Consider the following 25,053-nt stretch of genomic DNA (forward strand, 5'->3'; position numbering starts at 1 on the left):
ACACAGCCAGGCACACAAGCTATGCCTACCTAAGAGGAGACAAGACTAACACAGCCAGGCACACAAGTTATGCCTACCTAAGCGGAGACAAGAGTGTAAAACAGCCAGGCACACAAGCTACGCCTACCTAAGAGGAGTCAAGACTAACACAGCCAGGCACACAAGCTATGCCTACCTAAGAGGAGACAAGAGTGTAACACAGACAGGCACACAAGCTACGCCTACCTAAGAGGAAACACGACTAACACAGCCAGGCACACAAGCTATGCCTACCTAAGAGGAAACACGACTAACACAGCCAGGCACACAAGTTATGCCAACCTAAGAGGAAACACGACTAACACAGCCAGGCACACAAGGTATGCCTACCTAAGCGGAGACAAGAGTGTAAAACAGCCAGGCACACAAGCTACGCCTACCTAAGAGGAGTCAAGACTAACACAGCCAGGCACACAAGCTACGCCTACCTAAGAGGAGTCAAGACTAACACAGCCAGGCACACAAGCTATGCCTACCTAAGAGGAGACAAGACTAACACAGCCAGGCACACAAGCTACGCCTACCTAAGAGGAGGCAAGACTAACACAGCCAGGCACACAAGCTATGCCTACCTAAGAGGAGACAAGACTAACACAGCCAGGCACACAAGTTATGCCTACCTAAGCGGAGACAAGAGTGTAAAACAGCCAGGCACACAAGCTACGCCTACCTAAGAGGAGTCAAGACTAACACAGCCAGGCACACAAGCTATGCCTACCTAAGAGGAGACAAGAGTGTAACACAGACAGGCACACAAGCTACGCCTACCTAAGAGGAGACATGAGTGGAACACAGACAGGCACACAAGCTACGCCTACCTAAGAGGAGTCAAGACTAACACAGCCAGGCACACAAGCTACGCCTACCTAAGAGGAGACAAGACTAACACAGCCAGGCACATAACCTACGCCTACCTAAGAGGAGACAAGACTAACACAGCCAGGCACACAAGCGACGCCTACCTAAGAGGAGACACGACTAACACAGCCAGGCACACAAGCGACGCCTACCTAAGGAGTCACGACTAACAGCCAGGCACACAAGCTACGCCTACCTAAGAGGAGACAAGAGTGTAACACAGACAGGCACACAAGCTACGCCTACCTAAGAGGAGACAAGACTGTAACAGAGCCAGGCACAAGCTACGCCTACCTAAGAGGAGACAAGACTAACACAGCCAGGCACACAAGCTACGCCTACCTAAGAGGAGACAAGAGTGTAACACAGACAGGCATACAAGCTACGCCTACCTAAGAGGAGACAAGACTAACACAGCCAGGCACACAGGCTATACCTACCTAAGAGGAGACAAGACTAACACAGCCAGGCACAAGCTACGCCTACCTAAGAGGAGACAAGAGTGTAACACAGACGGGCACACAAGCTACGCCTACCTAAGAGGAGACAAGACTAACACAGCCAGGCACACAGGCTATACCTACCTAAGAGGAGACAAGACTAACACAGCCAGGCACACAAGCTATGCCTACCTAAGACAAGCCAAGACTAACACAGCCAGGCACACAAGCTACGCCTACCTAAGGAGTCAAGACTAACAGCCAGGCACACAAGCTACGCCTACCTAAGAGGAGACAAGAGTGTAACACAGCCAGGCACACAAGCTACGCCTACCTAAGAGGAGACAAGACTAACACAGCCAGGCACACAAGCTACGCCTACCTAAGAGGAGGCAAGACTAACACAGCCAGGCACACAAGCTATGCCTACCTAAGAGGAGACAAGACTAACACAGCCAGGCACACAAGTTATGCCTACCTAAGCGGAGACAAGAGTGTAAAACAGCCAGGCACACAAGCTACGCCTACCTAAGAGGAGTCAAGACTAACACAGCCAGGCACACAAGCTATGCCTACCTAAGAGGAGACAAGACTAACACAGCCAGGCACACAAGCTACGCCTACCTAAGAGGAGGCAAGACTAACACAGCCAGGCACACAAGCTATGCCTACCTAAGAGGAGACAAGACTAACACAGCCAGGCACACAAGCTATGCCTACCTAAGAGGAGACAAGAGTGTAACACAGACAGGCACACAAGCTACGCCTACCTAAGAGGAGACATGAGTGGAACACAGACAGGCACACAAGCTACGCCTACCTAAGAGGAGTCAAGACTAACACAGCCAGGCACACAAGCTACGCCTACCTAAGAGGAGACAAGACTAACACAGCCAGGCACATAACCTACGCCTACCTAAGAGGAGACAAGACTAACACAGCCAGGCACACAAGCGACGCCTACCTAAGAGGAGACACGACTAACACAGCCAGGCACACAAGCGACGCCTACCTAAGGAGTCACGACTAACAGCCAGGCACACAAGCTACGCCTACCTAAGAGGAGACAAGAGTGTAACACAGACAGGCACACAAGCTACGCCTACCTAAGAGGAGAAAAGACTGTAACAGAGCCAGGCACAAGCTACGCCTACCTAAGAGGAGACAAGACTAACACAGCCAGGCACACAAGCTACGCCTACCTAAGAGGAGACAAGAGTGTAACACAGACAGGCATACAAGCTACGCCTACCTAAGAGGAGACAAGACTAACACAGCCAGGCACACAGGCTATACCTACCTAAGAGGAGACAAGACTAACACAGCCAGGCACAAGCTACGCCTACCTAAGAGGAGACAAGAGTGTAACACAGACGGGCACACAAGCTACGCCTACCTAAGAGGAGACAAGACTAACACAGCCAGGCACACAGGCTATACCTACCTAAGAGGAGACAAGACTAACACAGCCAGGCACACAAGCTATGCCTACCTAAGACAAGCCAAGACTAACACAGCCAGGCACACAAGCTACGCCTACCTAAGGAGTCAAGACTAACAGCCAGGCACACAAGCTACGCCTACCTAAGAGGAGACAAGAGTGTAACACAGCCAGGCACACAAGCTACGCCTACCTAAGAGGAGACAAGACTAACACAGCCAGGCACACAAGCTACGCCTACCTAAGAGGAGGCAAGACTAACACAGCCAGGCACACAAGCTATGCCTACCTAAGAGGAGACAAGACTAACACAGCCAGGCACACAAGTTATGCCTACCTAAGCGGAGACAAGAGTGTAAAACAGCCAGGCACACAAGCTACGCCTACCTAAGAGGAGTCAAGACTAACACAGCCAGGCACACAAGCTATGCCTACCTAAGAGGAGACAAGACTAACACAGCCAGGCACACAAGCTACGCCTACCTAAGAGGAGGCAAGACTAACACAGCCAGGCACACAAGCTATGCCTACCTAAGAGGAGACAAGACTAACACAGCCAGGCACACAAGTTATGCCTACCTAAGCGGAGACAAGAGTGTAAAACAGCCAGGCACACAAGCTACGCCTACCTAAGAGGAGTCAAGACTAACACAGCCAGGCACACAAGCTATGCCTACCTAAGAGGAGACAAGAGTGTAACACAGACAGGCACACAAGCTACGCCTACCTAAGAGGAGACATGAGTGGAACACAGACAGGCACACAAGCTACGCCTACCTAAGAGGAGTCAAGACTAACACAGCCAGGCACACAAGCTACGCCTACCTAAGAGGAGACAAGACTAACACAGCCAGGCACATAACCTACGCCTACCTAAGAGGAGACAAGACTAACACAGCCAGGCACACAAGCGACGCCTACCTAAGAGGAGACACGACTAACACAGCCAGGCACACAAGCGACGCCTACCTAAGGAGTCACGACTAACAGCCAGGCACACAAGCTACGCCTACCTAAGAGGAGACAAGAGTGTAACACAGACAGGCACACAAGCTACGCCTACCTAAGAGGAGACAAGACTGTAACAGAGCCAGGCACAAGCTACGCCTACCTAAGAGGAGACAAGACTAACACAGCCAGGCACACAAGCTACGCCTACCTAAGAGGAGACAAGAGTGTAACACAGACAGGCATACAAGCTACGCCTACCTAAGAGGAGACAAGACTAACACAGCCAGGCACACAGGCTATACCTACCTAAGAGGAGACAAGACTAACACAGCCAGGCACAAGCAACGCCTACCTAAGAGGAGACAAGAGTGTAACACAGACGGGCACACAAGCTACGCCTACCTAAGAGGAGACAAGACTAACACAGCCAGGCACACAAGCTATGCCTACCTAAGACAAGCCAAGACTAACACAGCCAGGCACACAAGCTACGCCTACCTAAGGAGTCAAGACTAACAGCCAGGCACACAAGCTACGCCTACCTAAGAGGAGACAAGAGTGTAACACAGCCAGGCACACAAGCTACGCCTACCTAAGAGGAGACAAGACTAACACAGCCAGGCACACAAGCTACGCCTACCTAAGAGGAGGCAAGACTAACACAGCCAGGCACACAAGCTACGCCTACCTAAGAGGAGACAAGACTAACACAGCCAGGCACACAAGCTACGCCTACCTAAGAGGAGACAAGACTAACACAGCCAGGCACACAAGCTACGCCTACCTAAGAGGAGTCAAGATTAACACAGCCAGGCACACAAGCTATGCCTACCTAAGAGGAGCCAAAACTAACACAGCCAGGCACACTGCCATAGCGGAGCATCTCTGAACCAAGCATGTGACGCAGGTGCAACCTGCGTTTTCAGAAGTCAAAGGGGCTAGAGATAGTTGCTCATATGCAAACCACACACCTAAGCTGCCCGAAGGAGACGCACATGTAACAAGAATGCCTGCTCAGTAGACCACAAATCACATGACAATCTCCACTCAGCCCGAAAACCTCTTTCTGACCATTTGAGAATGACTCCACCCAATGGGTACCTCCTCCCAAAAACTAACCCGGCTCAAACCGAGCGCTTCTCTGTAGTAGACACAAAAAATCCACAGCAGCATCGTTTCTAACACCTGGACTTGTGTCAAATAAGCTCCATGCCTGGCGGGGTTCTTGGTGGGCACCCCAATAACCGCTGTGGCAAATATTGCACAGAGAGCCTTTAAACAGTCCACGCTTGACGCCTGCCAGCACTAATCTATTATATGGTGACACTTGCAAGGTCATTACATTTAGGACATATAATCACCGTCAATGCCATCAAGCAACTGCAACAACAGTCATATGTTGCTTAAGACATCTTTCTGCACAAATTCTCTACTGCAGTTTATAGCATAGCTATGATTTTAAATATAACAACAGCATAAACGGTAGCTCGCCAACAGCAGGGGTGATCATCAGAACAAGACCTGTTAGACCAGAACCCGCCCAATCTGCAGGGAGGAAACACTTTGTGGACAAATGGGAGGTGGGCCAGTGTCAGGGGGTAAGCTCGGGGGGCTGCAGATCTGCCTATCCGGCTGACACCACCAAGGCGGAGGTCATGGTAGGCGCATCTTCCTGTTCTTGGCTTGCCACTGCTTGTTGCTTTAAGAGCAGTGTTCTGAAAGGGAAAATATACACAAAGTGCATAATGGGAACGAAAGGGGTGCTAATGGGCCATGGCCATGTGACCACGCGCCTCCCACCAAGACGTGTCTCCTTTGACATGCAACATCCCCCATTCTCATCCCTGACCACCTTCAGGCGAGTCTCTGCAACAATGAGTCCCCCCTCCCTCCCTCCCTCTCTCTAGCCTCAGGTCAGCCCCTTCAGTCTCTGCTGCAATGAGTCCCTCCTCCCTCTCTAGCCTCAGGTCAGCCCCTTCAGTCTCTGCAGCAATGAGTCCCCCCCCCCTCCATCCCTCTCTAGCCTCAGGTCAGCCCCTTCAGTCTCTGCAGAAATGAGTCCCTCCCTCCCTCTCTAGCCTCAGGTCAGCCCCTTCAGTCTCTGCAGCAATGAGTCCCTCCCTCCCTCTCTAGCCTCAGGTCGGCCCCTTCAATCTCTGCAGCAAATAGTCCCTCCCTCTCTCTCTCTCTAGCTTCAGGTCAACCCCTTCAGTCTCTGCAGCAATGAGTCCCCCCTCCCTCCCTCTCTAGCCTCACGTCAGCCCCTTCAGTCTCTGCAGCAATGAGTCCCCCCTCCCTCCCTCTCTAGCCTCAAGTCAGCCCCTTCAGTCTCTGCAGCAATGAGTCCCTCCCTCCCTCTCTAGCCTCAGGTCAGCCCCTTCAGTCTCTGCAGCAATGAGTCCCTCCTCCCTCTCTAGCTTTAGGTCAGTCCCTGCAGCAATGAGTCCCTCCCTCCCTCTCTAGCCTCAGGTCGGCCCCTTCAGTCTCTGCAGCAATAAGTCCCTCCCTCCCTTCCTCTCTAGCTTCAGGTCAGCCCCTTCAGTCTCTGCAGCAATGAGTCCCCCCCTCCCTCTTTAGCTTCAGGTCGGCCCCTTTAGTCTCTGCAGCAATGAGTCCCTCCTCCCTCTCTAGCATCTGGTCAACCCCCTCGGTCTCTGCAGCAATGAGTCCCCCCCCCTCCATCCCTCTCTAGCTTCAGGTCAGCCCATTCAGTCTCTGCAGCAATGAGTCCCTCCTCCCTCTCTAGCATCTGGTCAGCCCCCTCAGTCTCCGCAGCAATGAGTCCCCCCCCCTCCCTCCCTCTCTAGCTTCAGGTAAGCCCCTTCAGTCCCTGCTGCCTCAAGACCCCCTTCCTCTCAGGCTTCAGGTCAGTCCCTTCAGTCTCTGCAGCAGTGAGTCCCCCCCCCTCTCTAGCTTCAGGTCAGCCCCTTCAGTCTCTGCAGCAATGAGTCCACCTCCCCGCTCTAGCTTCAGGTCAGCCCCTTCAGTCTCTGCAGCTATGAGTCCACCCCCCTCTCTAGCTTCAGGTCAGCCCCTTCAGCCTCTGCAGCAATGAGTCCCCCCCCCCTCTCTATTTTCAGGTCGGCCACTTCAGTCTCTGCAGCAATGAGTCCCTCCTCCCTCCCTCTCTAGCTTTAGGTCAGTCCCTGCAGCAATGAGTCCCTCCCTCCGTCCCTCTCTAGCATCATGTCAGCCCCTTCAGTCTCTGCAGCAATGAGTCCCTCCTCCCTCTCTAGCCTCAGGTCAGCCCCTACAGTCTCTGCAGCAATGAGTCCCTCCTCCCTCTCTAGCTTCAGGTCAGCCCCTTCAGTCTCTGCAGAAATGAGTCCCCCCCTCCCTCTCTAGCCTCAGGTCAGCCTCTTCAGTCTCAGCAGCAATGAGTCCCTCCATCCCTCTCTAGCTTCAGGTCAGCCGCTTCAGTCTCTGCAGCAATGAGTCCCTCCCTCCCTCCCTCTCTAGCCTCAGGTCAGCCCCTTCAGTCTCTGCAGAAATGAGTCCCTCCTCCCTCCCTCTCTAGCCTCAGGTCAGCCCCTTCAGTCTCTGCAGCAATGAGACCCTCCATCCCTCTCTAGCTTCAGGTCAGCCCCTTCAGTCTCTACAGCAATGAGTCCCTCCTCCCTCTCTAGCTTCAGGTCAGCCGCTTCAGTCCCTGCAGCAATGAGTTCCTCCTCCCTCTCGAGCCTCAGGTCACCCATTCAGTCTCTGCAGCAATGAGTCCCTCTCTAGCTTCAGGTCGGCCCCTTCAGTCTCTGCAGCAATGAGTCCTTCCTCCCTCCCTCTTTAGCTTCAGGTCAGCCCCTTCAGTCCCTGCTGCCTCGAGACCCCCTTACTCTCAGGCTTCAGGTCAGCCCCTTCAGTCTCTGCAGCAATGAGTCCACCCCCCCTCTCTAGCTTCAGGTCAGCCCCTTTAGTCTCTGCAGCAATGAGTCCCTCCATCCCTCTCTAGCTTCAGGTCAGCCCATTCAGTCTCTGCAGCAATGAGTCCCTCCTCCCTCTCTAGCATCTGGTCAGCCCCCTCAGTCTCCGCAGCAATGAGTCCCCCCCCTCCCTCCCTCTCTAGCTTTAGGTCAGTCCCTGCAGCAATGAGTCCCGCCCTCCCTCTCTAGCTTCAGGTCAGCCCCTTCAGTCCCTGCTGCCTCGAGACCCCCTTACTCTCAGGCTTCAGGTCAGCCCCTTCAGTCTCTGCAGCAATGAGTCCACCCCCCCTCTCTAGCTTCAGGTCAGCCCCTTCTGTCTCTGCGGCAATGAGTACCTCCCTTCCTCTCTAGCTTCAGGTCAGCCGCTTCAGTCTCTGAAGCAATGAGTCCCTCCTCCCTCTCTAGCTTCTGGTTAGCCCCTTCTGTCTCTGCGGCAATGAGTACGCACTCCCTCTCTCTCTAGCCTCAGGTCAGCCCATTCAGTCTCTGCAGCAATGAGTCCCTCCCTCCTTCTCTAGCCTCAGGTCAGCCCCTTCAGCCTCTGCAGCAATGAGTCCTTCCTCCCTCTCTAGCTTCAGGTCAGCCTCTTCAGTCTCTGCAGCAATGAGTCCCCCCTCCCTCTCTAGCCTCAGGTCAGCCCCTTCAGTCTCTGCAGCAATGAGTCCACCCCCCCCTCTCTAGCTTCAGGTCAGCCCCTTCAGCCTCTGCAGCAATGAGTCCTTCCTCCCTCTCTAGCTTCAGGTCAGCCTCTTCAGTCTCTGCAGAAATGAGTCCCCCCTCCCTCTCTAGCCTCAGGTCAGCCCCTTCAGTCTCTGCAGCAATGAGACCCTCCATCCCTCTTTAGCTTCAGGTCAGCCCCATCAGTCTCTGCAGCAATGAGTCCCTCCTCCCTCCCTCTCTAGCTTTAGGTCAGTCCCTGCAGCAATGAGTCCCTCCCTCCCTCTCTAGCTTCAGGTCAGCCCCTTCAGTCCCTGCTGCCTCGAGACCCCTTACTCTCAGGCTTCAGGTCAGCCCCTTCAGTCTCTGCAGCAATGAGTCCCCCCTCCCTCCCTCTCTAGCCTCAGGTCAGGCCCTGCAGCATCGAGTCCCTCCCTCCCTCTCTAGCTTCAGGTCAGCCCCTTCAGTCTCTGCAACAGTGAGTCCCTCCCTCTCTAGCCTCAGGTCAGCCCCTACAGTCTCTGCAGCAATGAGTCCCTCCTCCCTCTCTAGCTTCAGGTCAGCCCCTTCAGCCTCTGCAGCAATGAGTCCTTCCTCCCTCTCTAGCTTCAGGTCAGCCTCTTCAGTCTCTGCAGAAATGAGTCCCCCCTCCCTCTCTAGCCTCAGGTCAGCCCCTTCAGTCTCTGCAGCAATGAGACCCTCCATCCCTCTCTAGCTTCAGGTCAGCCCCTTCAGTCTCTGCAGCAATGAGTCCCTCCTCCCTCCCTCTCTAGCTTTAGGTCAATCCCTGCAGCAATGAGTCCCTCCCTCCCTCTCTAGCTTCAGGTCAGCCCCTTCAGTCCCTGCTGCCTCGAGACCCCTTACTCTCAGGCTTCAGGTCAGCCCCTTCAGTCTCTGCAGCAATGAGTCCCCCCTCCCTCCCTCTCTAGCCTCAGGTCAGGCCCTGCAGCATCGAGTCCCTCCCTCCCTCTCTAGCTTCAGGTCAGCCCCTTCAGTCTCTGCAACAGTGAGTCCCTCCCTCTCTAGCCTCAGGTCAGCCCCTAAAGTCTCTGCAGCAATGAGTCCCTCCTCTCACTCTCTAGCTTCAGGTCAGCCCCTTCAGTCTCTGCAGCAATGAGTCCCTCCCTCCCCCTCTAGCTTCTGGTCAATGGTCAGTCCCACAGGAAGAGAGAAGTCTGAGGACTGGTAGGGGAAACGGTTGTCATAAAGTGCAGAAAGAACGTGAATGCTAACTCCAAAAATAAAGTGACTTTAATCACATGGATCTATTTTAAGTATCTCTGCAAAGCTCTTTCCTGGTTCTCCTCCCATCTCTGATCATAGTATTATATCTATTTCTGAGGTAGGTTAGTACAATCTGAAAAGAGCTCGTGCTATGCTTGTCTCGAGGACTTATACAGAAAAGGTCAAGGTTGAAATGCCTCACCTATGGTGGCGCTGCAGGTGTAGGCCCATGCCTCTGGGAGAAGATGCAGGAACACGTCTCCTAAAAGACCACCGATTGCAAAGCTTAAAAGCTGCTTCAAGCGCTGGGACCCACCTAACAGGAGAAGTGGAGTCAGAGGGTGATTAGTGACAGGTAGAGCAGAGTCTTTTGAGCCAGTGGCTAAGAGGAAAGCGCGTGCCCTTACCTTCAGATTTCAGTGCTGCTCCGGCCTCAATGGGGATCACCAGTAGGGGAAGAACTCCACTGAGCCCCACCAACATGGAACCAATCAGAGAGCAGAGCCAAGCATCCAGGCGCTCCTCGCTGAAGAGGTCCTCCCACGATGAAGCATCCTTCTCACAACGTCGAGTCAAGCTGGGGGTGCAAGACCAGCAGCCCAGAACCTGGATCAGAAGAAGAGGGACAGCTCGGAGAACGTGGCCTGACACCATCCTAAGAGCCACTCAACCCTGGACACCACAGATGAGTCACTGGGAAAAAAATACAATTCATGAAGGGGCAGAAGCTGAAGAAAGCATTCACATCCTTAATGTGCGGCGAATGCTGGCGCTGATCCCCCATAAACAATAAGCACAAAAAAGCAGCAGCCATCGATTGGGAAAGAAAGCACAGTTAGTTCAGGGGCAGAAACCACACAGCTAATGTGGAGAAGAAACATGGACAGAGGGCACAGTTAGTTCAGGGGCAGAAACCACACAGCTAATGTGGAGAAGAAACATGGACAGAGGGCACAGTTAGTTCAGGGGCAGAAACCACACAGCTAATGCGGAGAAGAAACATGGATGGAAAGAGGCAGTTAGTTCAGGAGGCAGAAACTACACAGCTAATGCGGAGAGGAAACATGGACAGTGGGCACAGGTAATTCAGGAGGCAGAAACCACACAGCTAATGCGGAGAAGAAACATGGACAGAGGGCACAGTTAATTCAGGAGGCAGAAACCACACAGCTAATGCGGAGAAGAAACATGGACAGAGGGCACAGTTAATTCAGGAGGCAGAAACCACACAGCTAATGCAGAGAAGTAACATGTATGGAGAGAGGGCACAGTTAATTCAGGAGGCAGAAACCACACAGCTAATGCAGAGAAGAAACATGGATGGAGAGAGGGCACAGTTAATTCAAGAGGCAGAAACCACACAGCTAATGTGGAGAAGAAACATGGACAGAGGGCACAGTTAATTCAGGAGGCAGAAACCACACAGCTAATGCGGAGAAGAAACATGGACAGAGGGCACAGTTAATTCAGGAGGCAGAAACCACACAGCTAATACGGAGAAGAAACATGGACAGAGGGCACAGTTAATTCAGGAGGCAGAAACCACACAGCTAATGCAGAGAAGAAACATGGATGGAAAGAGGGCACAGTTAATTCAGGAGGTAGAAACCACACAGCTAATGCGGAGAAGAAACATGGACAGAGGGCACAGTTAATTCAGGAGGCAGAAACCACACAGCTAATGCGGAGAAGAAACATGGATGGAAAGAGAGCACAGTTAATTCAGGAGGTAGAAACCACACAGCTAATGCGGAGAAGAAACATGGACAGAGGGCACAGTTAGTTCAGGGGCAGAAACTACACCGCTAATGCTGAGAAGAAACATGGACAGAGGGCACAGTTAATTCAGGAGGCAGAAACCACACAGCTAATGCAGAGAAGAAACATGGATGGAAAGAGGGCACAGTTAATTCAGGAGGCAGAAACCACACAGCTAATGCGGAGAAGAAACATGGACAGAGGGCACAGTTAATTCAGGAGGCAGAAACCACACCGCTAATGCGGAGAAGAAACATGGATGGAAAGAGGGCACAGTTAATTCAGGAGGCAGAAACCACACAGCTAATGCGGAGAAGAAACATGGACAGAGGGCACAGTTAAGTCAGGAGGCAGAAACCACACAGCTAATGCGGAGAAGAAACATGGACAGAGGGCACAGTTAATTCAGGAGGCAGAAACCACACCGCTAATGCGGAGAAGAAACATGGATGGAAAGAGGGCACAGTTAGTTCAGGAGGCAGAAACGACCCCGCTAATGCGGAGAAGAAACATGGATGGAAAGAGGGCACAGTTAATTCAGGGGCAGAAACTACACAGCTAATGCGGAGAAAAAACATGGATGGAAAGAGGGCACAGTTAGTTCAGGAGGCAGAAACCACACAGCTAATGCGGAGAAGAAACATGGATGGACAGAGGGCACAGTTAATTCAGAGGCAGAAATCCCACCGCTAATGCGGAGAAGAAACATGGATGGAAAGAGGCACAGTTAATTCAGGAGGCAGAAACTACACCGCTAATGCGGAGAAGAGACATGGATGGAAAGAGGCACAGTTAATTCAGGAGGCAGAAACTACACAGCTAATGCGGAGAAGAAACATGGACAGAGGGCACAGGTAATTCAGGAGGTAGAAACCACACAGCTAATGCGGAGAAGAAACATGGATGGAAAGAGGGCACAGTTAGTTCAGGAGGCAGAAACCACACAGCTAATGCGGAGAAGAAACATGGATGGACAGAGGGCACAGTTAATTCAGAGGCAGAAATCACACCGCTAATGCGGAGAAGAAACATGGATGGAAAGAGGCAGTTAGTTCAGGAGGCAGAAACTACACAGCTAATGCGGAGAGGAAACATGGACAGTGGGCACAGGTAATTCAGGAGGCAGAAACCACACAACTAATGCGGAGAAGAAACATGGACAGAGGGCACAGTTAATTCAGGAGGCAGAAACCACACAGCTAATGCGGAGAAGAAACATGGACAGAGGGCACAGTTAATTCAGGAGGCAGAAACCACACCGCTAATGCGGAGAAGAAACATGGATGGAAAGAGGGCACAGTTAGTTCAGGAGGCAGAAACTACACCGCTAATGCGGAGAAGAAACATGGATGGAAAGAGGGCACAGTTAATTCAGGGGCAGAAACTACACAGCTAATGCGGAGAAGAAACATGGACAGAGGGCACAGGTAATTCAGGAGGCAGAAACCACACAGCTAATGCGGAGAAGAAACATGGACAGAGGGCACAGTTAATTCAGGAGGCAGAAACCACACAGCTAAGGCGGAGAAGAAACATGGACAGAGGGCACAGTTAATTCAGGAGGCAGAAACCACACAGCTAATGCGGAGAAGAAACATGGATGGAAAGAGGGCACAGTTAGTTCAGGAGGTAGAAACCACACAGCTAATGCGGAGAAGAAACATGGATGGAAAGAGGGCACAGTTAATTCAGAGGCAGAAACCACACCGCTAATGCGGAGAAGAAACATGGATGGAAAGAGTCACAGTTAATTCAGGAGGCAGAAACTACACAGCTAATGCGGAGAAGAAACATGGACAGAGGGCACAGGTAATTCAGGAGGCAGAAACCACACAGCTAATGCGGAGAAGAAACATGGGCAGAGGAGAGGGCACAGTTAATTCAGGAGGCAGAAACCACACAGCTAATGCGGAGAAGAAACATGGACAGAGGGCACAGTTAATTCAGGAGGCAGAAACCACACAGCTAATGCGGAGAAGAAACATGGATGGAAAGAGGGCACAGTTAATTCAGGAGGCAGAAACCACACAGCTAATGCGGAGAAGAAACATGGACAGAGGGCACAGTTAATTCAGGAGGCAGAAACCACACCGCTAATGCGGAGAAGAAACATGGATGGAAAGAGGGCACAGTTAATTCAGGAGGCAGAAACCACACAGCTAATGCGGAGAAGAAACATGGACAGAGGGCACAGTTAATTCAGGAGGCAGAAACCACACAGCTAATGCGGAGAAGAAACATGGACAGAGGGCACAGTTAATTCAGGAGGCAGAAACCACACCGCTAATGCGGAGAAGAGACATGGATGGAAAGAGGCACAGTTAATTCAGGAGGCAGAAACCACACAGCTAATGCGGAGAAGAAACATGGACAGAGGGCACAGTTAATTCAGGAGGCAGAAACCACACCGCTAATGCGGAGAAGAAACATGGATGGAAAGAGGGCACAGTTAATTCAGGAGGCAGAAACCACACAGCTAATGCGGAGAAGAAACATGGACAGAGGGCACAGTTAATTCAGGAGGCAGAAACCACACAGCTAATGCGGAGAAGAAACATGGATGGAAAGAGGGCACAGTTAATTCAGGAGGCAGAAACCACACAGCTAATGCGGAGAAGAAACATGGACAGAGGGCACAGTTAATTCAGGAGGCAGAAACCACACAGCTAATGCGGAGAAGAAACATGGACAGAGGGCACAGTTAATTCAGGAGGCAGAAACCACACAGCTAATGTGGAGAAGAAACATAGATGGAAAGAGGGCACAGTTAATTTAGGAGGCAGAAACTACACAGCTAATGCGGAGAAGAAACATGGATGGAAAGAGGGCACAGTTAATTCAGGGGCAGAAACTACACAGCTAATGCGGAGAAGAAACATGGATGGAAAGAGGGCACAGTTAATTCAGGAGGCAGAAACTACACCGCTAATGCTGAGATGAAACATGGACAGAGGGCACAGTTAATTCAGGGGCAGAAACTACACCGCTAATGCCGAGAAGAAACATGGACAGAGGGCACAGTTAATTCAGGAGGCAGAAACCACACCGCTAATGCCGAGAAAAAACATGGACAGAGGGCACAGTTAATTCAGGAGGCAGAAACCACACCGCTAATGCCGAGAAGAAACATGGACAGAGGGCACAGTTAATTCAGGAGGCAGAAACTACACCGCTAATGTGGAGAAGAAACATGGATGGAAAGAGGGCACAGTTAATTCAGGAGGCAGAAACCACACAGCTAATGTGGAGAAGAAACATGTATGGAAAGAGAGCACAGTTAATTCAGGAGGCAGAAACCACACAGCTAATGTGGAGAAGAGACATGTATGGAAAGAGGGCACAGTTAATTCAGGAGGCAGAAACTACACCGCTAATGCCAAGAAGAAACATGGACAGAGGGCACAGTTAGTTCAGGAGGCAGAAACTACACCGCTAATGCGGAGAAGAAACATGGACAGAGGGCACAGTTAATTCAGGAGGCAGAAACTACACCGCTAATGTGGAGAAGAAACATGGATGAAAGAGGGCACAATTAATTCAGGAGGCAGAAACCACACAGCTAATGTGGAGAAGAAACATGGATGGAAAGAGGGCACGATTAATTCAGGAGGCAGAAACCACACAGCTAATGTGGAGAAGAAACATGGATGGAAAGAGGGCACAGTTAATTCAGGAGGCAGAAACCACACCCCTAATGCGGAGAAGAAACATGGACAGAGGGCACAGTTAGTTCAGGAGGCAGAAACCACAGCTAATGCGGAGAAGAAACATGGATGGAAAGAGGGCACAGTTAATTCAGGAGGCAGAAACTACACCGCTAATGCGGAGAAGAAACATGGAAAGAGGGCAGTTAGTTCAGGAGGCAGAAACTACACCGCTAATGCTGAGAAGAAACATGGAAAGAGGGCACAGTTAATTCAGGAGGCAGAAACTACACCGCTAATGCTGGGAAGAAACATGGAAAGAGGGCACAGTTAATTCAGGAGGCAGAAACTACACTGCTAATACTGAGAAGAAACATGGAAAGAGGGCACAGTTAATTTAGGAGGCAGAAACTACACTGCTAATGCGGAGAAGAAACATGGAAAGAGGGCACAGTTAGTTCAGGGGCAGAAACTACACCGCTAATGCGGAGAAGAAACATGGAAAGAGGGCACAGTTAATTTAGGAGGCAGAAACTACACCGCTAATGCGGAGAAGAAACATGGAAGGAGGGCACAGTTGGTTCAGGAGGCAGAAACTACACAGCTAATGCGGAGAAGAAACATGGACAGAGGGCACAGTTAATTCAGGAGGCAGAAACTACACAGCTAATGCGAAGAAGAAAATGGACAGAGGGCACAGTCAATTCAGGGGCAGAAACTACACCGCTTATGCTGAGAAGAAACATGGACAGAGGGCACAGTTAATTCAGGGGCAGAAACACCTCTAATGCGGAGAAGAAACATGGACAGAGGGCACAGTTAATTCAGGAGGCAGAAACACCGCTAATGCGGAGAAGAAACATGGACAGAGGGCACAGTTAATTCAGGAGGCAGAAACACCGCTAACGCGGAGAAGAATCATGGACAGAGGGCACAGTTAATTCAGGGGCAGAAACTACACCGCTAATGCGGGGAAGAAACATGGACAGAGGGCACAGTTAATTCAGGAGGCAGAAACACCGCTAATGCGGAGAAGAAACATGGACAGAGGGTACAGTTAATTCAGGAGGCAGAAACACCGCGAATGCGGAGAAGAATCATGGACAGAGGGCACAGTTAATTCAGGGGCAGAAACATCTCTAATGTGGAGAAGAAACATAGACAGAGGGCACAGTTAGTTCAAGAGGCAGAAACTACACAGCTAATGCTGAGAAGAAACATGAAAAAAGTGGGCACACTTAATTCAGGAGGCAGAAAGTGCATTGTGAATGCAGGAGAAGAAAGATGGACAGAGGGCAAAGTTACTTCAGGAGGCAGAAACTACACCGCTAATGCTGAGAAGAAACATGGAAAGAGGGCACAGTTAGTTCAGGAGGCAGAAACTACACCGTTAATGCGGAGAAGAAACATGGAAAGGGGCACAGTGTACAGGCACAAAAGAAACAGCACACAGGGTTACAGTGTACAGGCACTAAAGACACAGCACACAGGGTTACAGTCTACAGGCACAAAAGAAACTGCACACATGGTTGCAGTGTACAGACACAAAAGAAACTGCACACATGGTTGCAGTGTACAGGCACAAAAGAAATGGCACATAGGGTTACAGTGTACAGGCACAAAAGAAACAGCACACAGGGTTACAGTGTACAGGCACTAAAGAAACAGCACACAGGGTTACAGCGTACAGGCACTAAAGAAACAGCACACAGGGTTAGAGTGTACAGGCGATAAGGAAACAGCACACGGGGTTACAGTGTACAGTCACTAAAGACACAGCACACAGGGTTACAGTGTACAGGCACTAAAGAAACAGCACACAGGGTTACGGTGTACAGGCCCTGATGAAAGAGTGTACATGGTTACAGTGTACAGGAACTAAAGAAACAGCATACAGGGTTACAGTGTACAGGCACTAAACACAGGGGATATGAGGTTACAGTGTACAGGCACTAAACACAGGGGATATGGGGTTACAGTGTACAGGAAATAAGGAACTATTAAACAAGGTTCTTGTGGACAGGCAGTAAGGAAAGAGCACAGGCTCACAGTGGACAGGCACTAAGAAAAGAGCACAGGCTCACAGTGGACAGGCACTAAGGAAAGAGCACAGGCTCACAGTGGACAGGCTCACAGTGGACAGGCACTAAGGAAAGAGCATACAGGGTGAACCCTTATGGAAGAGCAGACAGGGTTTAGTGTGCACTAATGCAGGAGCGCACAGGGAAGTACAACTCACATGGTTACAAGTGACTGGAAAGCCTGTGTAAGATAACAGCACATATAGTCAACCAAGGGCAGTCCAGGAGTCCACAAGGGCAGTCCAGGAGTCAAGGAGGGCAGTCCAGGAGTCCACAAGGGCAGTCAAGAAGGGCAGTCCAGGAGTCAAGAAGGGCAGTCCAGGAGTCAAGGAGGGCAGTCCAGGAGAGGAGTCAAGGAGGGCAGTCCAGGAGTCAAGGAGGGCAGTCAAGGAGGGCAGTCCAGGAGTCAAGGAGGGCAGTACAGGAGTCAATGAGGGCAGTCCAGGAGTCAATGAGGGCAGTCCAGGAGTCAATGAGGGCAGTCCAGGAGTCAATGAGGGCAGTCCAGGAGTCAAGGAGGGCAGTCCAGGAGTCAAGGAGGGCAGTCCAGGAGTCAAGGAGGGCAGTCCAGGAGTCAAGGAGGGCAGTCCAGGAGTCCACAAGGGCAGTCAAGAAGGGCAGTCCAGGAGTCAAGGAGGGCAGTCCAGGAGAGGAGTCAAGGAGGGCAGTCCAGGAGTCAAGGAGGGCAGTCAAGGAGGGCAGTACAGGAGTCAAGGAGGGCAGTCCAGGAGTCAATGAGGGCAGTCCAGGAGTCAATGAGGGCAGTCCAGGAGTCAATGAGGGCAGTCCAGGAGTCAAGGAGGGCAGTCCAGGAGTCAAGGAGGGCAGTCCAGGAGTCAAGGAGGGCAGTCCAGGAGTCAAGGAGGGCAGTCCAGGAGTCAAGGAGGGCAGTCCAGGAGTCAAGGAGGGCAGTCCAGGAGTCAAGGAGGGCAGTCCAGGGGTTTAGGAGGGCAGCCATGGAGGGCAGTCCAGGGGTCATGGAGGGCACTCTGGGAGGGAAGTCCAGGAGAACTGTCCAGGGGTCCAAGCAGGGGGTCCAGGGGTTCAGGAGGGCAGTTCAAGTGTTCAGGTGGGCAGTCCAAGGGTCCAGCCAGGCAGTCCAGGGGTCAAGGAGGGCAGTCCAGGGGTGCACGTAGGCAGTCCAGAGGTCAAGGAGGGTGGTCTAGGGTTCAGTGAGAGTGGTCTAGGGATCAGTGAGGGTGGTCAAGGAGGGTGGTCCAGGGGTCAAGGAGGGTGGTCCAGGGGTCAAGGAGGGTGGTCCAGGGGTCAAGGAGGGATGGTCCAGGGGTCAAGGAGGGATGGTCCAGGGGTCAAGGAGGGTGGTCCAGGGGTCAAAGAGGGTGGTCCAGGGGTCAAAGAGGGTGGTCCAGGGGTCAAGGAGGGTGGTCCAGGGGTCAAGGAGGGATGGTCAAGGTGGGAAGTCCAGGGGTCAAGGAGGGCAGTCCAGGGGTCAAGGAGGGCAGTCGAGGAGTCAAGGAGGGCAGTCGAGGAGTCAAGGAGGGCAGTCGAGGAGTCAAGGAGGGCAGTCGAGGAGTCAAGGAGGGCAGTCGAGGAGTCAAGGAGGGCAGTCGAGGGGTCCAGGAGGGCAGTCGAGGAGTCCAGGAGGGCAGTCCAGGAGGGCAGTCCAGGAGGGCAGTCCAGGAGGGCAGTCCAGGAGGGCAGTCCAGGGGTTCAGGAGGGCAGTCCAGGGGTTCAGGAGGGCAGTCCAGGGGTTCAGGAGGGCACTCTGGGAGGGAAGTCCAGGAGGCCGGGAGAACCGTCCAGGGGTCCATGCAGGGGGTCCAGCGGTTCAGGAGGGCAGTCCAAGGGTTCAGGAGGGCAGTCCAAGGGTTCAGGAGGGCAGTTCAGGAGGGCAGTCCATGGGTTCAGGAGGGCAGTCATGGAGTCAAGGGGGGCAGTCCAGGAGTCAAGGGGGGCAGCCCAGGGGCGCAGTCCAGGGGTCCTGGTGGACAGTCCAGGGGTCAAGGAGGGCAGTCCAAGAGTCGAGGGAAGTCCAAGAGTCCACGAGGGAAGTCCAAGAGTCCACAAGGGCAGTCCAAGAGTCCACAAGGGCAGTCCAGAAGTCAAGGAGGGGCAGTCAAGGAGGAGCAGTACAGGAGTCAAGGAGGGGCAGTCCAGGAGGGCAGTCCAGGAGTCAAGGTGGGCATTCGAGGGATCAAGGAGGGCAGTCCAAGAGTCGAGGGCAGTCCAAGAGTCCACAAGGGCAGTCCAGCGGTCAAGGAGGGGCAGTCAAGGAGGGGCGGTCAAGGAGGGGCGGTCCAGGAGGGGCGGTCCAGGAGGGGCGGTCCAGGAGGGGCAGTCCAGGAGGGGCAGTCCAGGAGGGGCAGTCCAGGAGGGGCAGTCCAGGAGTCAAGGGGGGCAGTCCAGGAGTTGGGAGGTGTGGAACGGGAGTAGAGGTCGGGGGGCACTACGGGGCTGCACCAGAATACAACAGGACAGCATAGAGAGAGCAGGGGGTGGGTGGTGAGGAGGGCTAAGCAGGCCTGTAAGAGGGCAAAGCAAGGTATGGGAGAGGCAACAAGGGGTCAGAAAAGCACAGCTACGGGTCACAGGCGGCACCGGAGGGCTGGGTGGCATAGGGTGAGAGCATGGGGTCAGTAAGGGTACAGGGAGGACAAGGGTTAATAGAATGTTCGAGTGGGGTCGAGGTGAACTATGGGGGAGGCGATGAGTCTGGAAGAGAGCTTTCTGGTGTAGCGCAAAGTCTGCAATTAGGAATGGCTTTTGGCGCTTGGATGGAGCGATCATGAATGGGGAGAGGGTGTACCAGAACGGGCATGCTAGTGGGTCGGGTCTGTCTGAGCTGAGGGGTCAGGTTAGGCGAGATATAGGGTTCAGTATGTAGGGTGGGGGGGGGTCAGTGGACCTAAGAGTTGAGTTTATAGTGAATGAATAGGTTGAATAGGGGATACGTGTAAGTTAGGGTACAGGGTGGGAGGGGTCAAGTTGTGGGTGGGTTCAGTGCTTCAATTGGTGTTGAGCGGTTACGATGAGTGACCCAAACATGTTCTGTAGGGTTTCGATTTGTGTTGGCTGAGGTATGAAGGTTGTTCATCGTAAATTAGGATTCCGTTTGTGTTGGGTACATGTTACGTGGGGGTGGAGGCAGTGCAAGTTAGAGCTAAGTTTGTAGAAGTCAGGTTGAGTGTATGGTCACTCTGGGGGGCATGATCTGATAGGGGGTCAGTCGTGGTTGGCTGGAGTCAATGAAATGAATGGAAGAAGTCTCTCTGGGGAGACGTGCTCTGATAGGGAGGGGTCAGTATGGGTTAAAGGGGGTCAATCTAGGTTGAAGGGGGCAGTCTGGAGGAGTCAGTCTGGGTTGTGGGGGTCAGTGTGATGGAAGAGGTCACTCTAGAGGGACATAATCTGCTATGGAAGGGGTCAGTCTGGAGGGTCAGTGTGAGGTAAGTGGTCGCTCTTGATGGGCATGCTCTGCTATGGAGGGGTCAGTCTGGGTTGGGGAGGAGTGAGACTGGGTTAGAGGGGGGTAACTCTGGAGGGGCATGCTCTGCTAGAGAGTGGTCAGTCAGGGTTGGAGGGGTCAGTCTGGAGGGGCATGCTCTGCTAGGGAGATATCAGTCAGGGATGGAGGGGTCAGTCTGGAGGGGCATGCTCTGTTAGGGAGGGGTCAGTCAGGGATCAGTCTGGAGGGGCATGGTCTGCTAGAGAGAGGCCAGTCAGGGATGGAGAGGGTCACTCTGGAGGGGTCAGTCTGAAGGACCAGTCTGTGTTGGGGGTCAGTGTGATGGAAGAGGTCACTCTGGAAGGGCATGCTCTGCTAGGGAGGGGTCAGTCAGGGTTGGAGGGTGGTCAGTCTGGAGGGGCATGCTCAGCTAGGGAGGGGTCAGTCAGGGTTGGAGGGAGGGGGTCAGAGTGATGGAATAAGTCACTCTGGAGGGGCATGCTCTGCTAGGGAGGGATCAGTCAGGTTTGGAGGGGGGTGACTCTAGCGGGGCATGCTCTGCTAGGGAGGGGACAGTCTGGAGGGGCATGCTCTGCTAGGGAGGGGTTAGTCTGGAGGGGCTTGCTCTGCTAAGCAGGGGTCCGTCTAGAAGGGCTAGTCTGGATTGCGAGAGTTCAGTGTTATGGAATAGGATAGTCTGGAGGGGAATGCTCTGCTAAGGAGGGGTCTGTCAGGGTTGGAGGGGGGGGGTCAGTCTGGGGGGGTATGCTCTGCTGGGGAGGGGTCAGTCAGGGTTGGAGAGGGGTCACTTTAAACGGGCATGCTCTGCTAGGGAGGGGTCAGTCAGGATGGAGTGGTCACACTAGAGGGGCATGCCCTGCTAGGGAGGGGTCAGTCTGGGTTGGAGGGGGTGTCACTAACGGGGCATGCTCTGCTAGGGAGGGGTCAATCAGGGTTGGAGGGGGTCAGACTGAAGGGGCATGCTCTGCAAGGGAGGGGTCAGTCTAGAGGGCCAGTCTGGGTTGGGAGGTCAGTGTGATGGAAGAGGTCAATCTGGAGGGGCATGCTCTGCTAGGGAGGGGTCAGTCTAGAGAGGCATGCTCTGCTAGGGAGGGGTCAGTCAGGGTTGGAAGGGGGTCACTCTAGCGGGGCATGCTCTGCTAGGGAGGGGTCAGTCTGGAGGGGCATGCTCTGCTAGGGAGGGGTCAGTCTGGAGGGGCATGCTCTGCTAGGGAGGGGTCAGTCTGGAGGGGCATGCGCTGCTAGGCAGGGGTCCGTCTAGAGGGCCAGTCTGGGTTGGGAGAGTTCAGTGTGGTGGAAGAGGACAGTCTGGAGGGGCATGCTCTGCTAAGGAGGGGTCAGTCAGGGTTGGAGGGGGGGGGTCGGTCTGGAGGAGCAGGCTCTGCTGGGGAGGGGTCAGTCAGGGTTGGAGGGGGCTCAGACTGTAGGGCCAGTGTGATAGAATCAGGCACACTGGAGGGAGATGCTCTGCTAGGGACGGGTCAGTCTGGAGGGGCATGCTCTGCTAGGGAGGGGTCAGTCAAGGATGGAGTGGTCACTCTAGAGGGGCATGCTCTGCTAGCGAGGGGTCAGTCTGGTTTGGAGGGGGTCACTCTAGCGGGGCATGCTCTGCTAGGGAGGGGTCAGTCTGGAGGGGCATGCTCTGCTAGGGAGGGGTCAGTCGGGGGCATGCTCTGCTAGGGAGGGGTCAGTCTGGAGGGGCATGCTCTGCTAGGGAGGGGTCAGTCTGGAGGGGCATGCTCTGCTAGGCAGGGGTCCGTCTAGAGGGCCAGTCTGGGTTGCGAGAGTTCAGTGTTATGGAATAGGATAGTCTGGAGGGGCATGCTCTGCTAGGGAGGGGTCAGTCAGGGTTGGAGGGGGGTCAGTCTAGATGGACATGCTCTGCTAGGAAGGGGTCAGGCAGGGTTGGAGGGGGGTCAGTCTGAAGGGTCAGGGTGATGGAATTAGTCACTCTAGCGGGGCATGCTCTGCTAGGGAGGGGTCAGTCTGGAGGGGCATGCGCTGCTAGGCAGGGGTCCGTCTAGAGGGCCAGTCTGGGTTGGGAGAGTTCAGTGTTATGGAAGAGGACAGTCTGGAGGGGCATACTCTGCTGAGGAGGGACCAGTCAGTGTTGTAGGGGGGGTCAGTCTTGAGGGGCATGCTCTGCTGGGGAGGGGTAAGTCAGGGTTGGAGGGAGGTCAGACTGGAGGGCCAGTGTGATGGAATAAGTCACACTCGAGGTGGGTGCTCTGCTAGGGACGGGTCAGTCAGGGTTGGAGAGGGTTCACTCTAAACGGGCATGCTCTGCTAGGGAGTGGTCACTCTAGAGGGGCATGCTCTGCTAGGGAGGGGTCAGTCTGGGTTGGAGGGTGGTCACTCTAGAGGGGCATGCTCTGCTAGGGGGGGTACATCTAGACGGCCAGTATGGGTTGGGAGGTCAGTGTGATGGAAGAGGTCAGTCTGGCGGGCATGTTCTGCTGGGGAGGGGTCAGTCAGGGTTGGGAAGGGGTCAGTGTGATGGAATAGGTCACTCTGAATGAGATTGCTCTGCTAGGGAGGCGTCAGTCAGGGTTGCAGGGGTGGTCAGTCTGGAGGGGCATGCTCTGCTGGGGAGGGGTCAGTCAGGGTTGGAGGGGGGTCAGTCTGGAGGGGCATGCTCTGCTGGGGGGCTCATTCAGGGTTGGAGGGGATCAGAGTGATGGAATAAGTCACTCTGGAGGGGCATGCTCTGCTAGGGAGGGGCCAGCCAGAGTTGTAGGGGGGTCAGACTGGAGGGCTAGTGTGATGGAATAAGTCACACTGGAGGGGGATGCTCTGCAAGGGAGGGTCAGTCAGGGTTGGAGAGGGGTCACTCTAGAGGGGCATGCTCTGCTAGGGAGGGGTCAGTCTGGGTTGGAGGGGGGTCAATCTAGAGGGGCATGCTCTGCTAGGGAAGGGTCAGTCTGGGTTGGAGGGGGGTCACTCTAGAGGGGCATGCTCTGCTAGGGGGGGTCCATCTAGACGGCCAGTCTGGGTTGGGAGGTCAGTGTGATGGAAGAGGTCAGTCTGGCGGGGCATGTTCTGCTGGGGAGGGGTCAGTCAGGGTTGGGAAGGGGTCAGACTGGAGGGTCAGTGTGATGGAATTGGTCACTCTGAATGGGCTTGCTCTGCTAGGGAGGCGTCAGTCAAGGTTGTAGGCGGGGTCAGTCTGGAGGGGCATGCTCTGCTGGGGAGGGGTCGTTGGGGAGGGGTCAGTCAGGGTTGGAGGGGGGTCAGTCTGGAGGGGCATGCTCTGCTGGGGGGGGTCATTCAGGGTTGGAGGGGGTCAGAGTGATGGAATAAGTCACTCTGGAGGGGCATGGTCTGCTAGGGAGGGGTCAGTCAGTGTTGTAGGGGGGTCAGTCTGGAGGGGCATGCTCTGCTGGGGAGGGGTCAGTCAGGGTTGGAGGGGGGTCAGACTGGAGGGTCAGTGTGATGGAATAAGTCACTCTGGAGGGGCATGGTCTGCTAGGGAGGGGTCAGTCAGTGTTGTAGGGGGGTCAGTCTGGAGGGGCATGCTCTGCTGGGGAGGGGTCAGTCAGGGTTGGAGGGGTTCAGACTGGAGGGTCAGTGTGATGGAATAAGTCACACTGGAGGGGGGTGCTCTGCTAGGGAGGGTCAGTCGTTACAGTAATTTGTCGCTGTGAAAGAAGTATTGGGGGCAGTAGAACTGCAGCAAGTTGTGGGAGGGGGGGTTCAGTACCACCTGGGACCCGCTGCTTTCTTACTGGGGGGCAGTACAACTTCAGTAACTGCTGTGGGGGGGATGGGGGAGAATAACTACAGTAAGAGGTAAGGGGTTCACCCCCTACTGGGGTCCGGTGCTACCATACTGGGTGGTGAGGGGGTCACTCCTAGCTGGGGTCCCTGTTCCTTTACGGGGGGGGGTTACTATGGGGGTCACTCCCGGCTGGGGGGGGGGGTAGTATGGGGGTCACTCCCGGCCGGGGTCCTTGCTCCCTTAAAGGGGAGTTAGTATGGGGGGGTTACTCCCTGCCGGGGAGGTTAGTATGGGGGTCACTCCCGGCTTGGGGGGGTTAGTATGGGGTCACTCCCGGACGGGGTCCCAGCTCCCTTACCGTGCCCCGCGCTCCTCCAGTCTGCCCCTGCCATCCAGCCTCTCTCTGCTCCCCGGCTCCGGCCTCCAGCCCTGGTCCCCGCCCGGATCCCGCCCCTTCTCTCCCGGGCCCGCCCCCTTCTGCCCCGGCCACAGCAGCCACGTCTCAGCCGCCTCCGCCCCCAGGCCGGAACCTGCGAGTCTGGCCGCGGCGCAGCACGGACCAGTGAGGGGGACGCATTTCCGGCCGCGGATCCAGGGGGACTAGAGAGGGCAGGACACGTGTGTGCGCACGCGAGGGGCGCGGGGCCAGCACTTCCGGAGCGTCGACCAATAGGAGCCCGAGAGTCCTAATAGTGCGCATAGAACAACAGGGCAACGTGTCTTCGAGACATTTCCCCGGGGGCCCAGAGAGAGCAGACACGGGTGCACGTGAGGGGGCGCGAGCGCAGCACTTCCGGAGCGTCGGCCAATAGGAGCCCGCACCGGAATATGTTGAGTGGGGAAGAGGCACGTGCGTACTAGATCTCCCCAGCTGGAAGCTACTGCTTGTACCCCAAGA

General features: G+C 54.2%; 1 protein-coding gene across 3 annotated transcripts in view; it reads right to left on the reverse strand.

Annotated features, from left to right (window-relative positions):
* The window catches only part of SLC39A13 (solute carrier family 39 member 13), a 211,673-nt gene extending 187,076 nt beyond the window's left edge, over positions 1-24,597 (reverse strand). For 2 of the 3 annotated variants that reach the window (XM_085646548.1, XM_085646550.1), the window contains exons 1-3: positions 24,514-24,597; positions 9,935-10,220; positions 9,730-9,843 (exon numbers count right to left, since the gene is read on the reverse strand). In XM_085646548.1, the coding sequence (XP_085502674.1) occupies positions 9,730-9,843; positions 9,935-10,181 (361 nt within the window). In that variant the 5' untranslated portion in view covers positions 10,182-10,220; positions 24,514-24,597. Of the gene's footprint in view, positions 1-9,729; positions 9,844-9,934; positions 10,221-17,168; positions 17,192-24,513 lie in introns of all 3 variants that reach the window. The other variant, XM_085646549.1, reaches the window with a different exon arrangement.
* Positions 24,598-25,053: the final 456 nt, after the last annotated feature.

This window comes from Triturus cristatus, chromosome 3_1 (assembly GCF_964204655.1).
Source record: "Triturus cristatus chromosome 3_1, aTriCri1.1, whole genome shotgun sequence".
Classification (NCBI taxonomy): domain Eukaryota; kingdom Metazoa; phylum Chordata; class Amphibia; order Caudata; family Salamandridae; genus Triturus; species Triturus cristatus.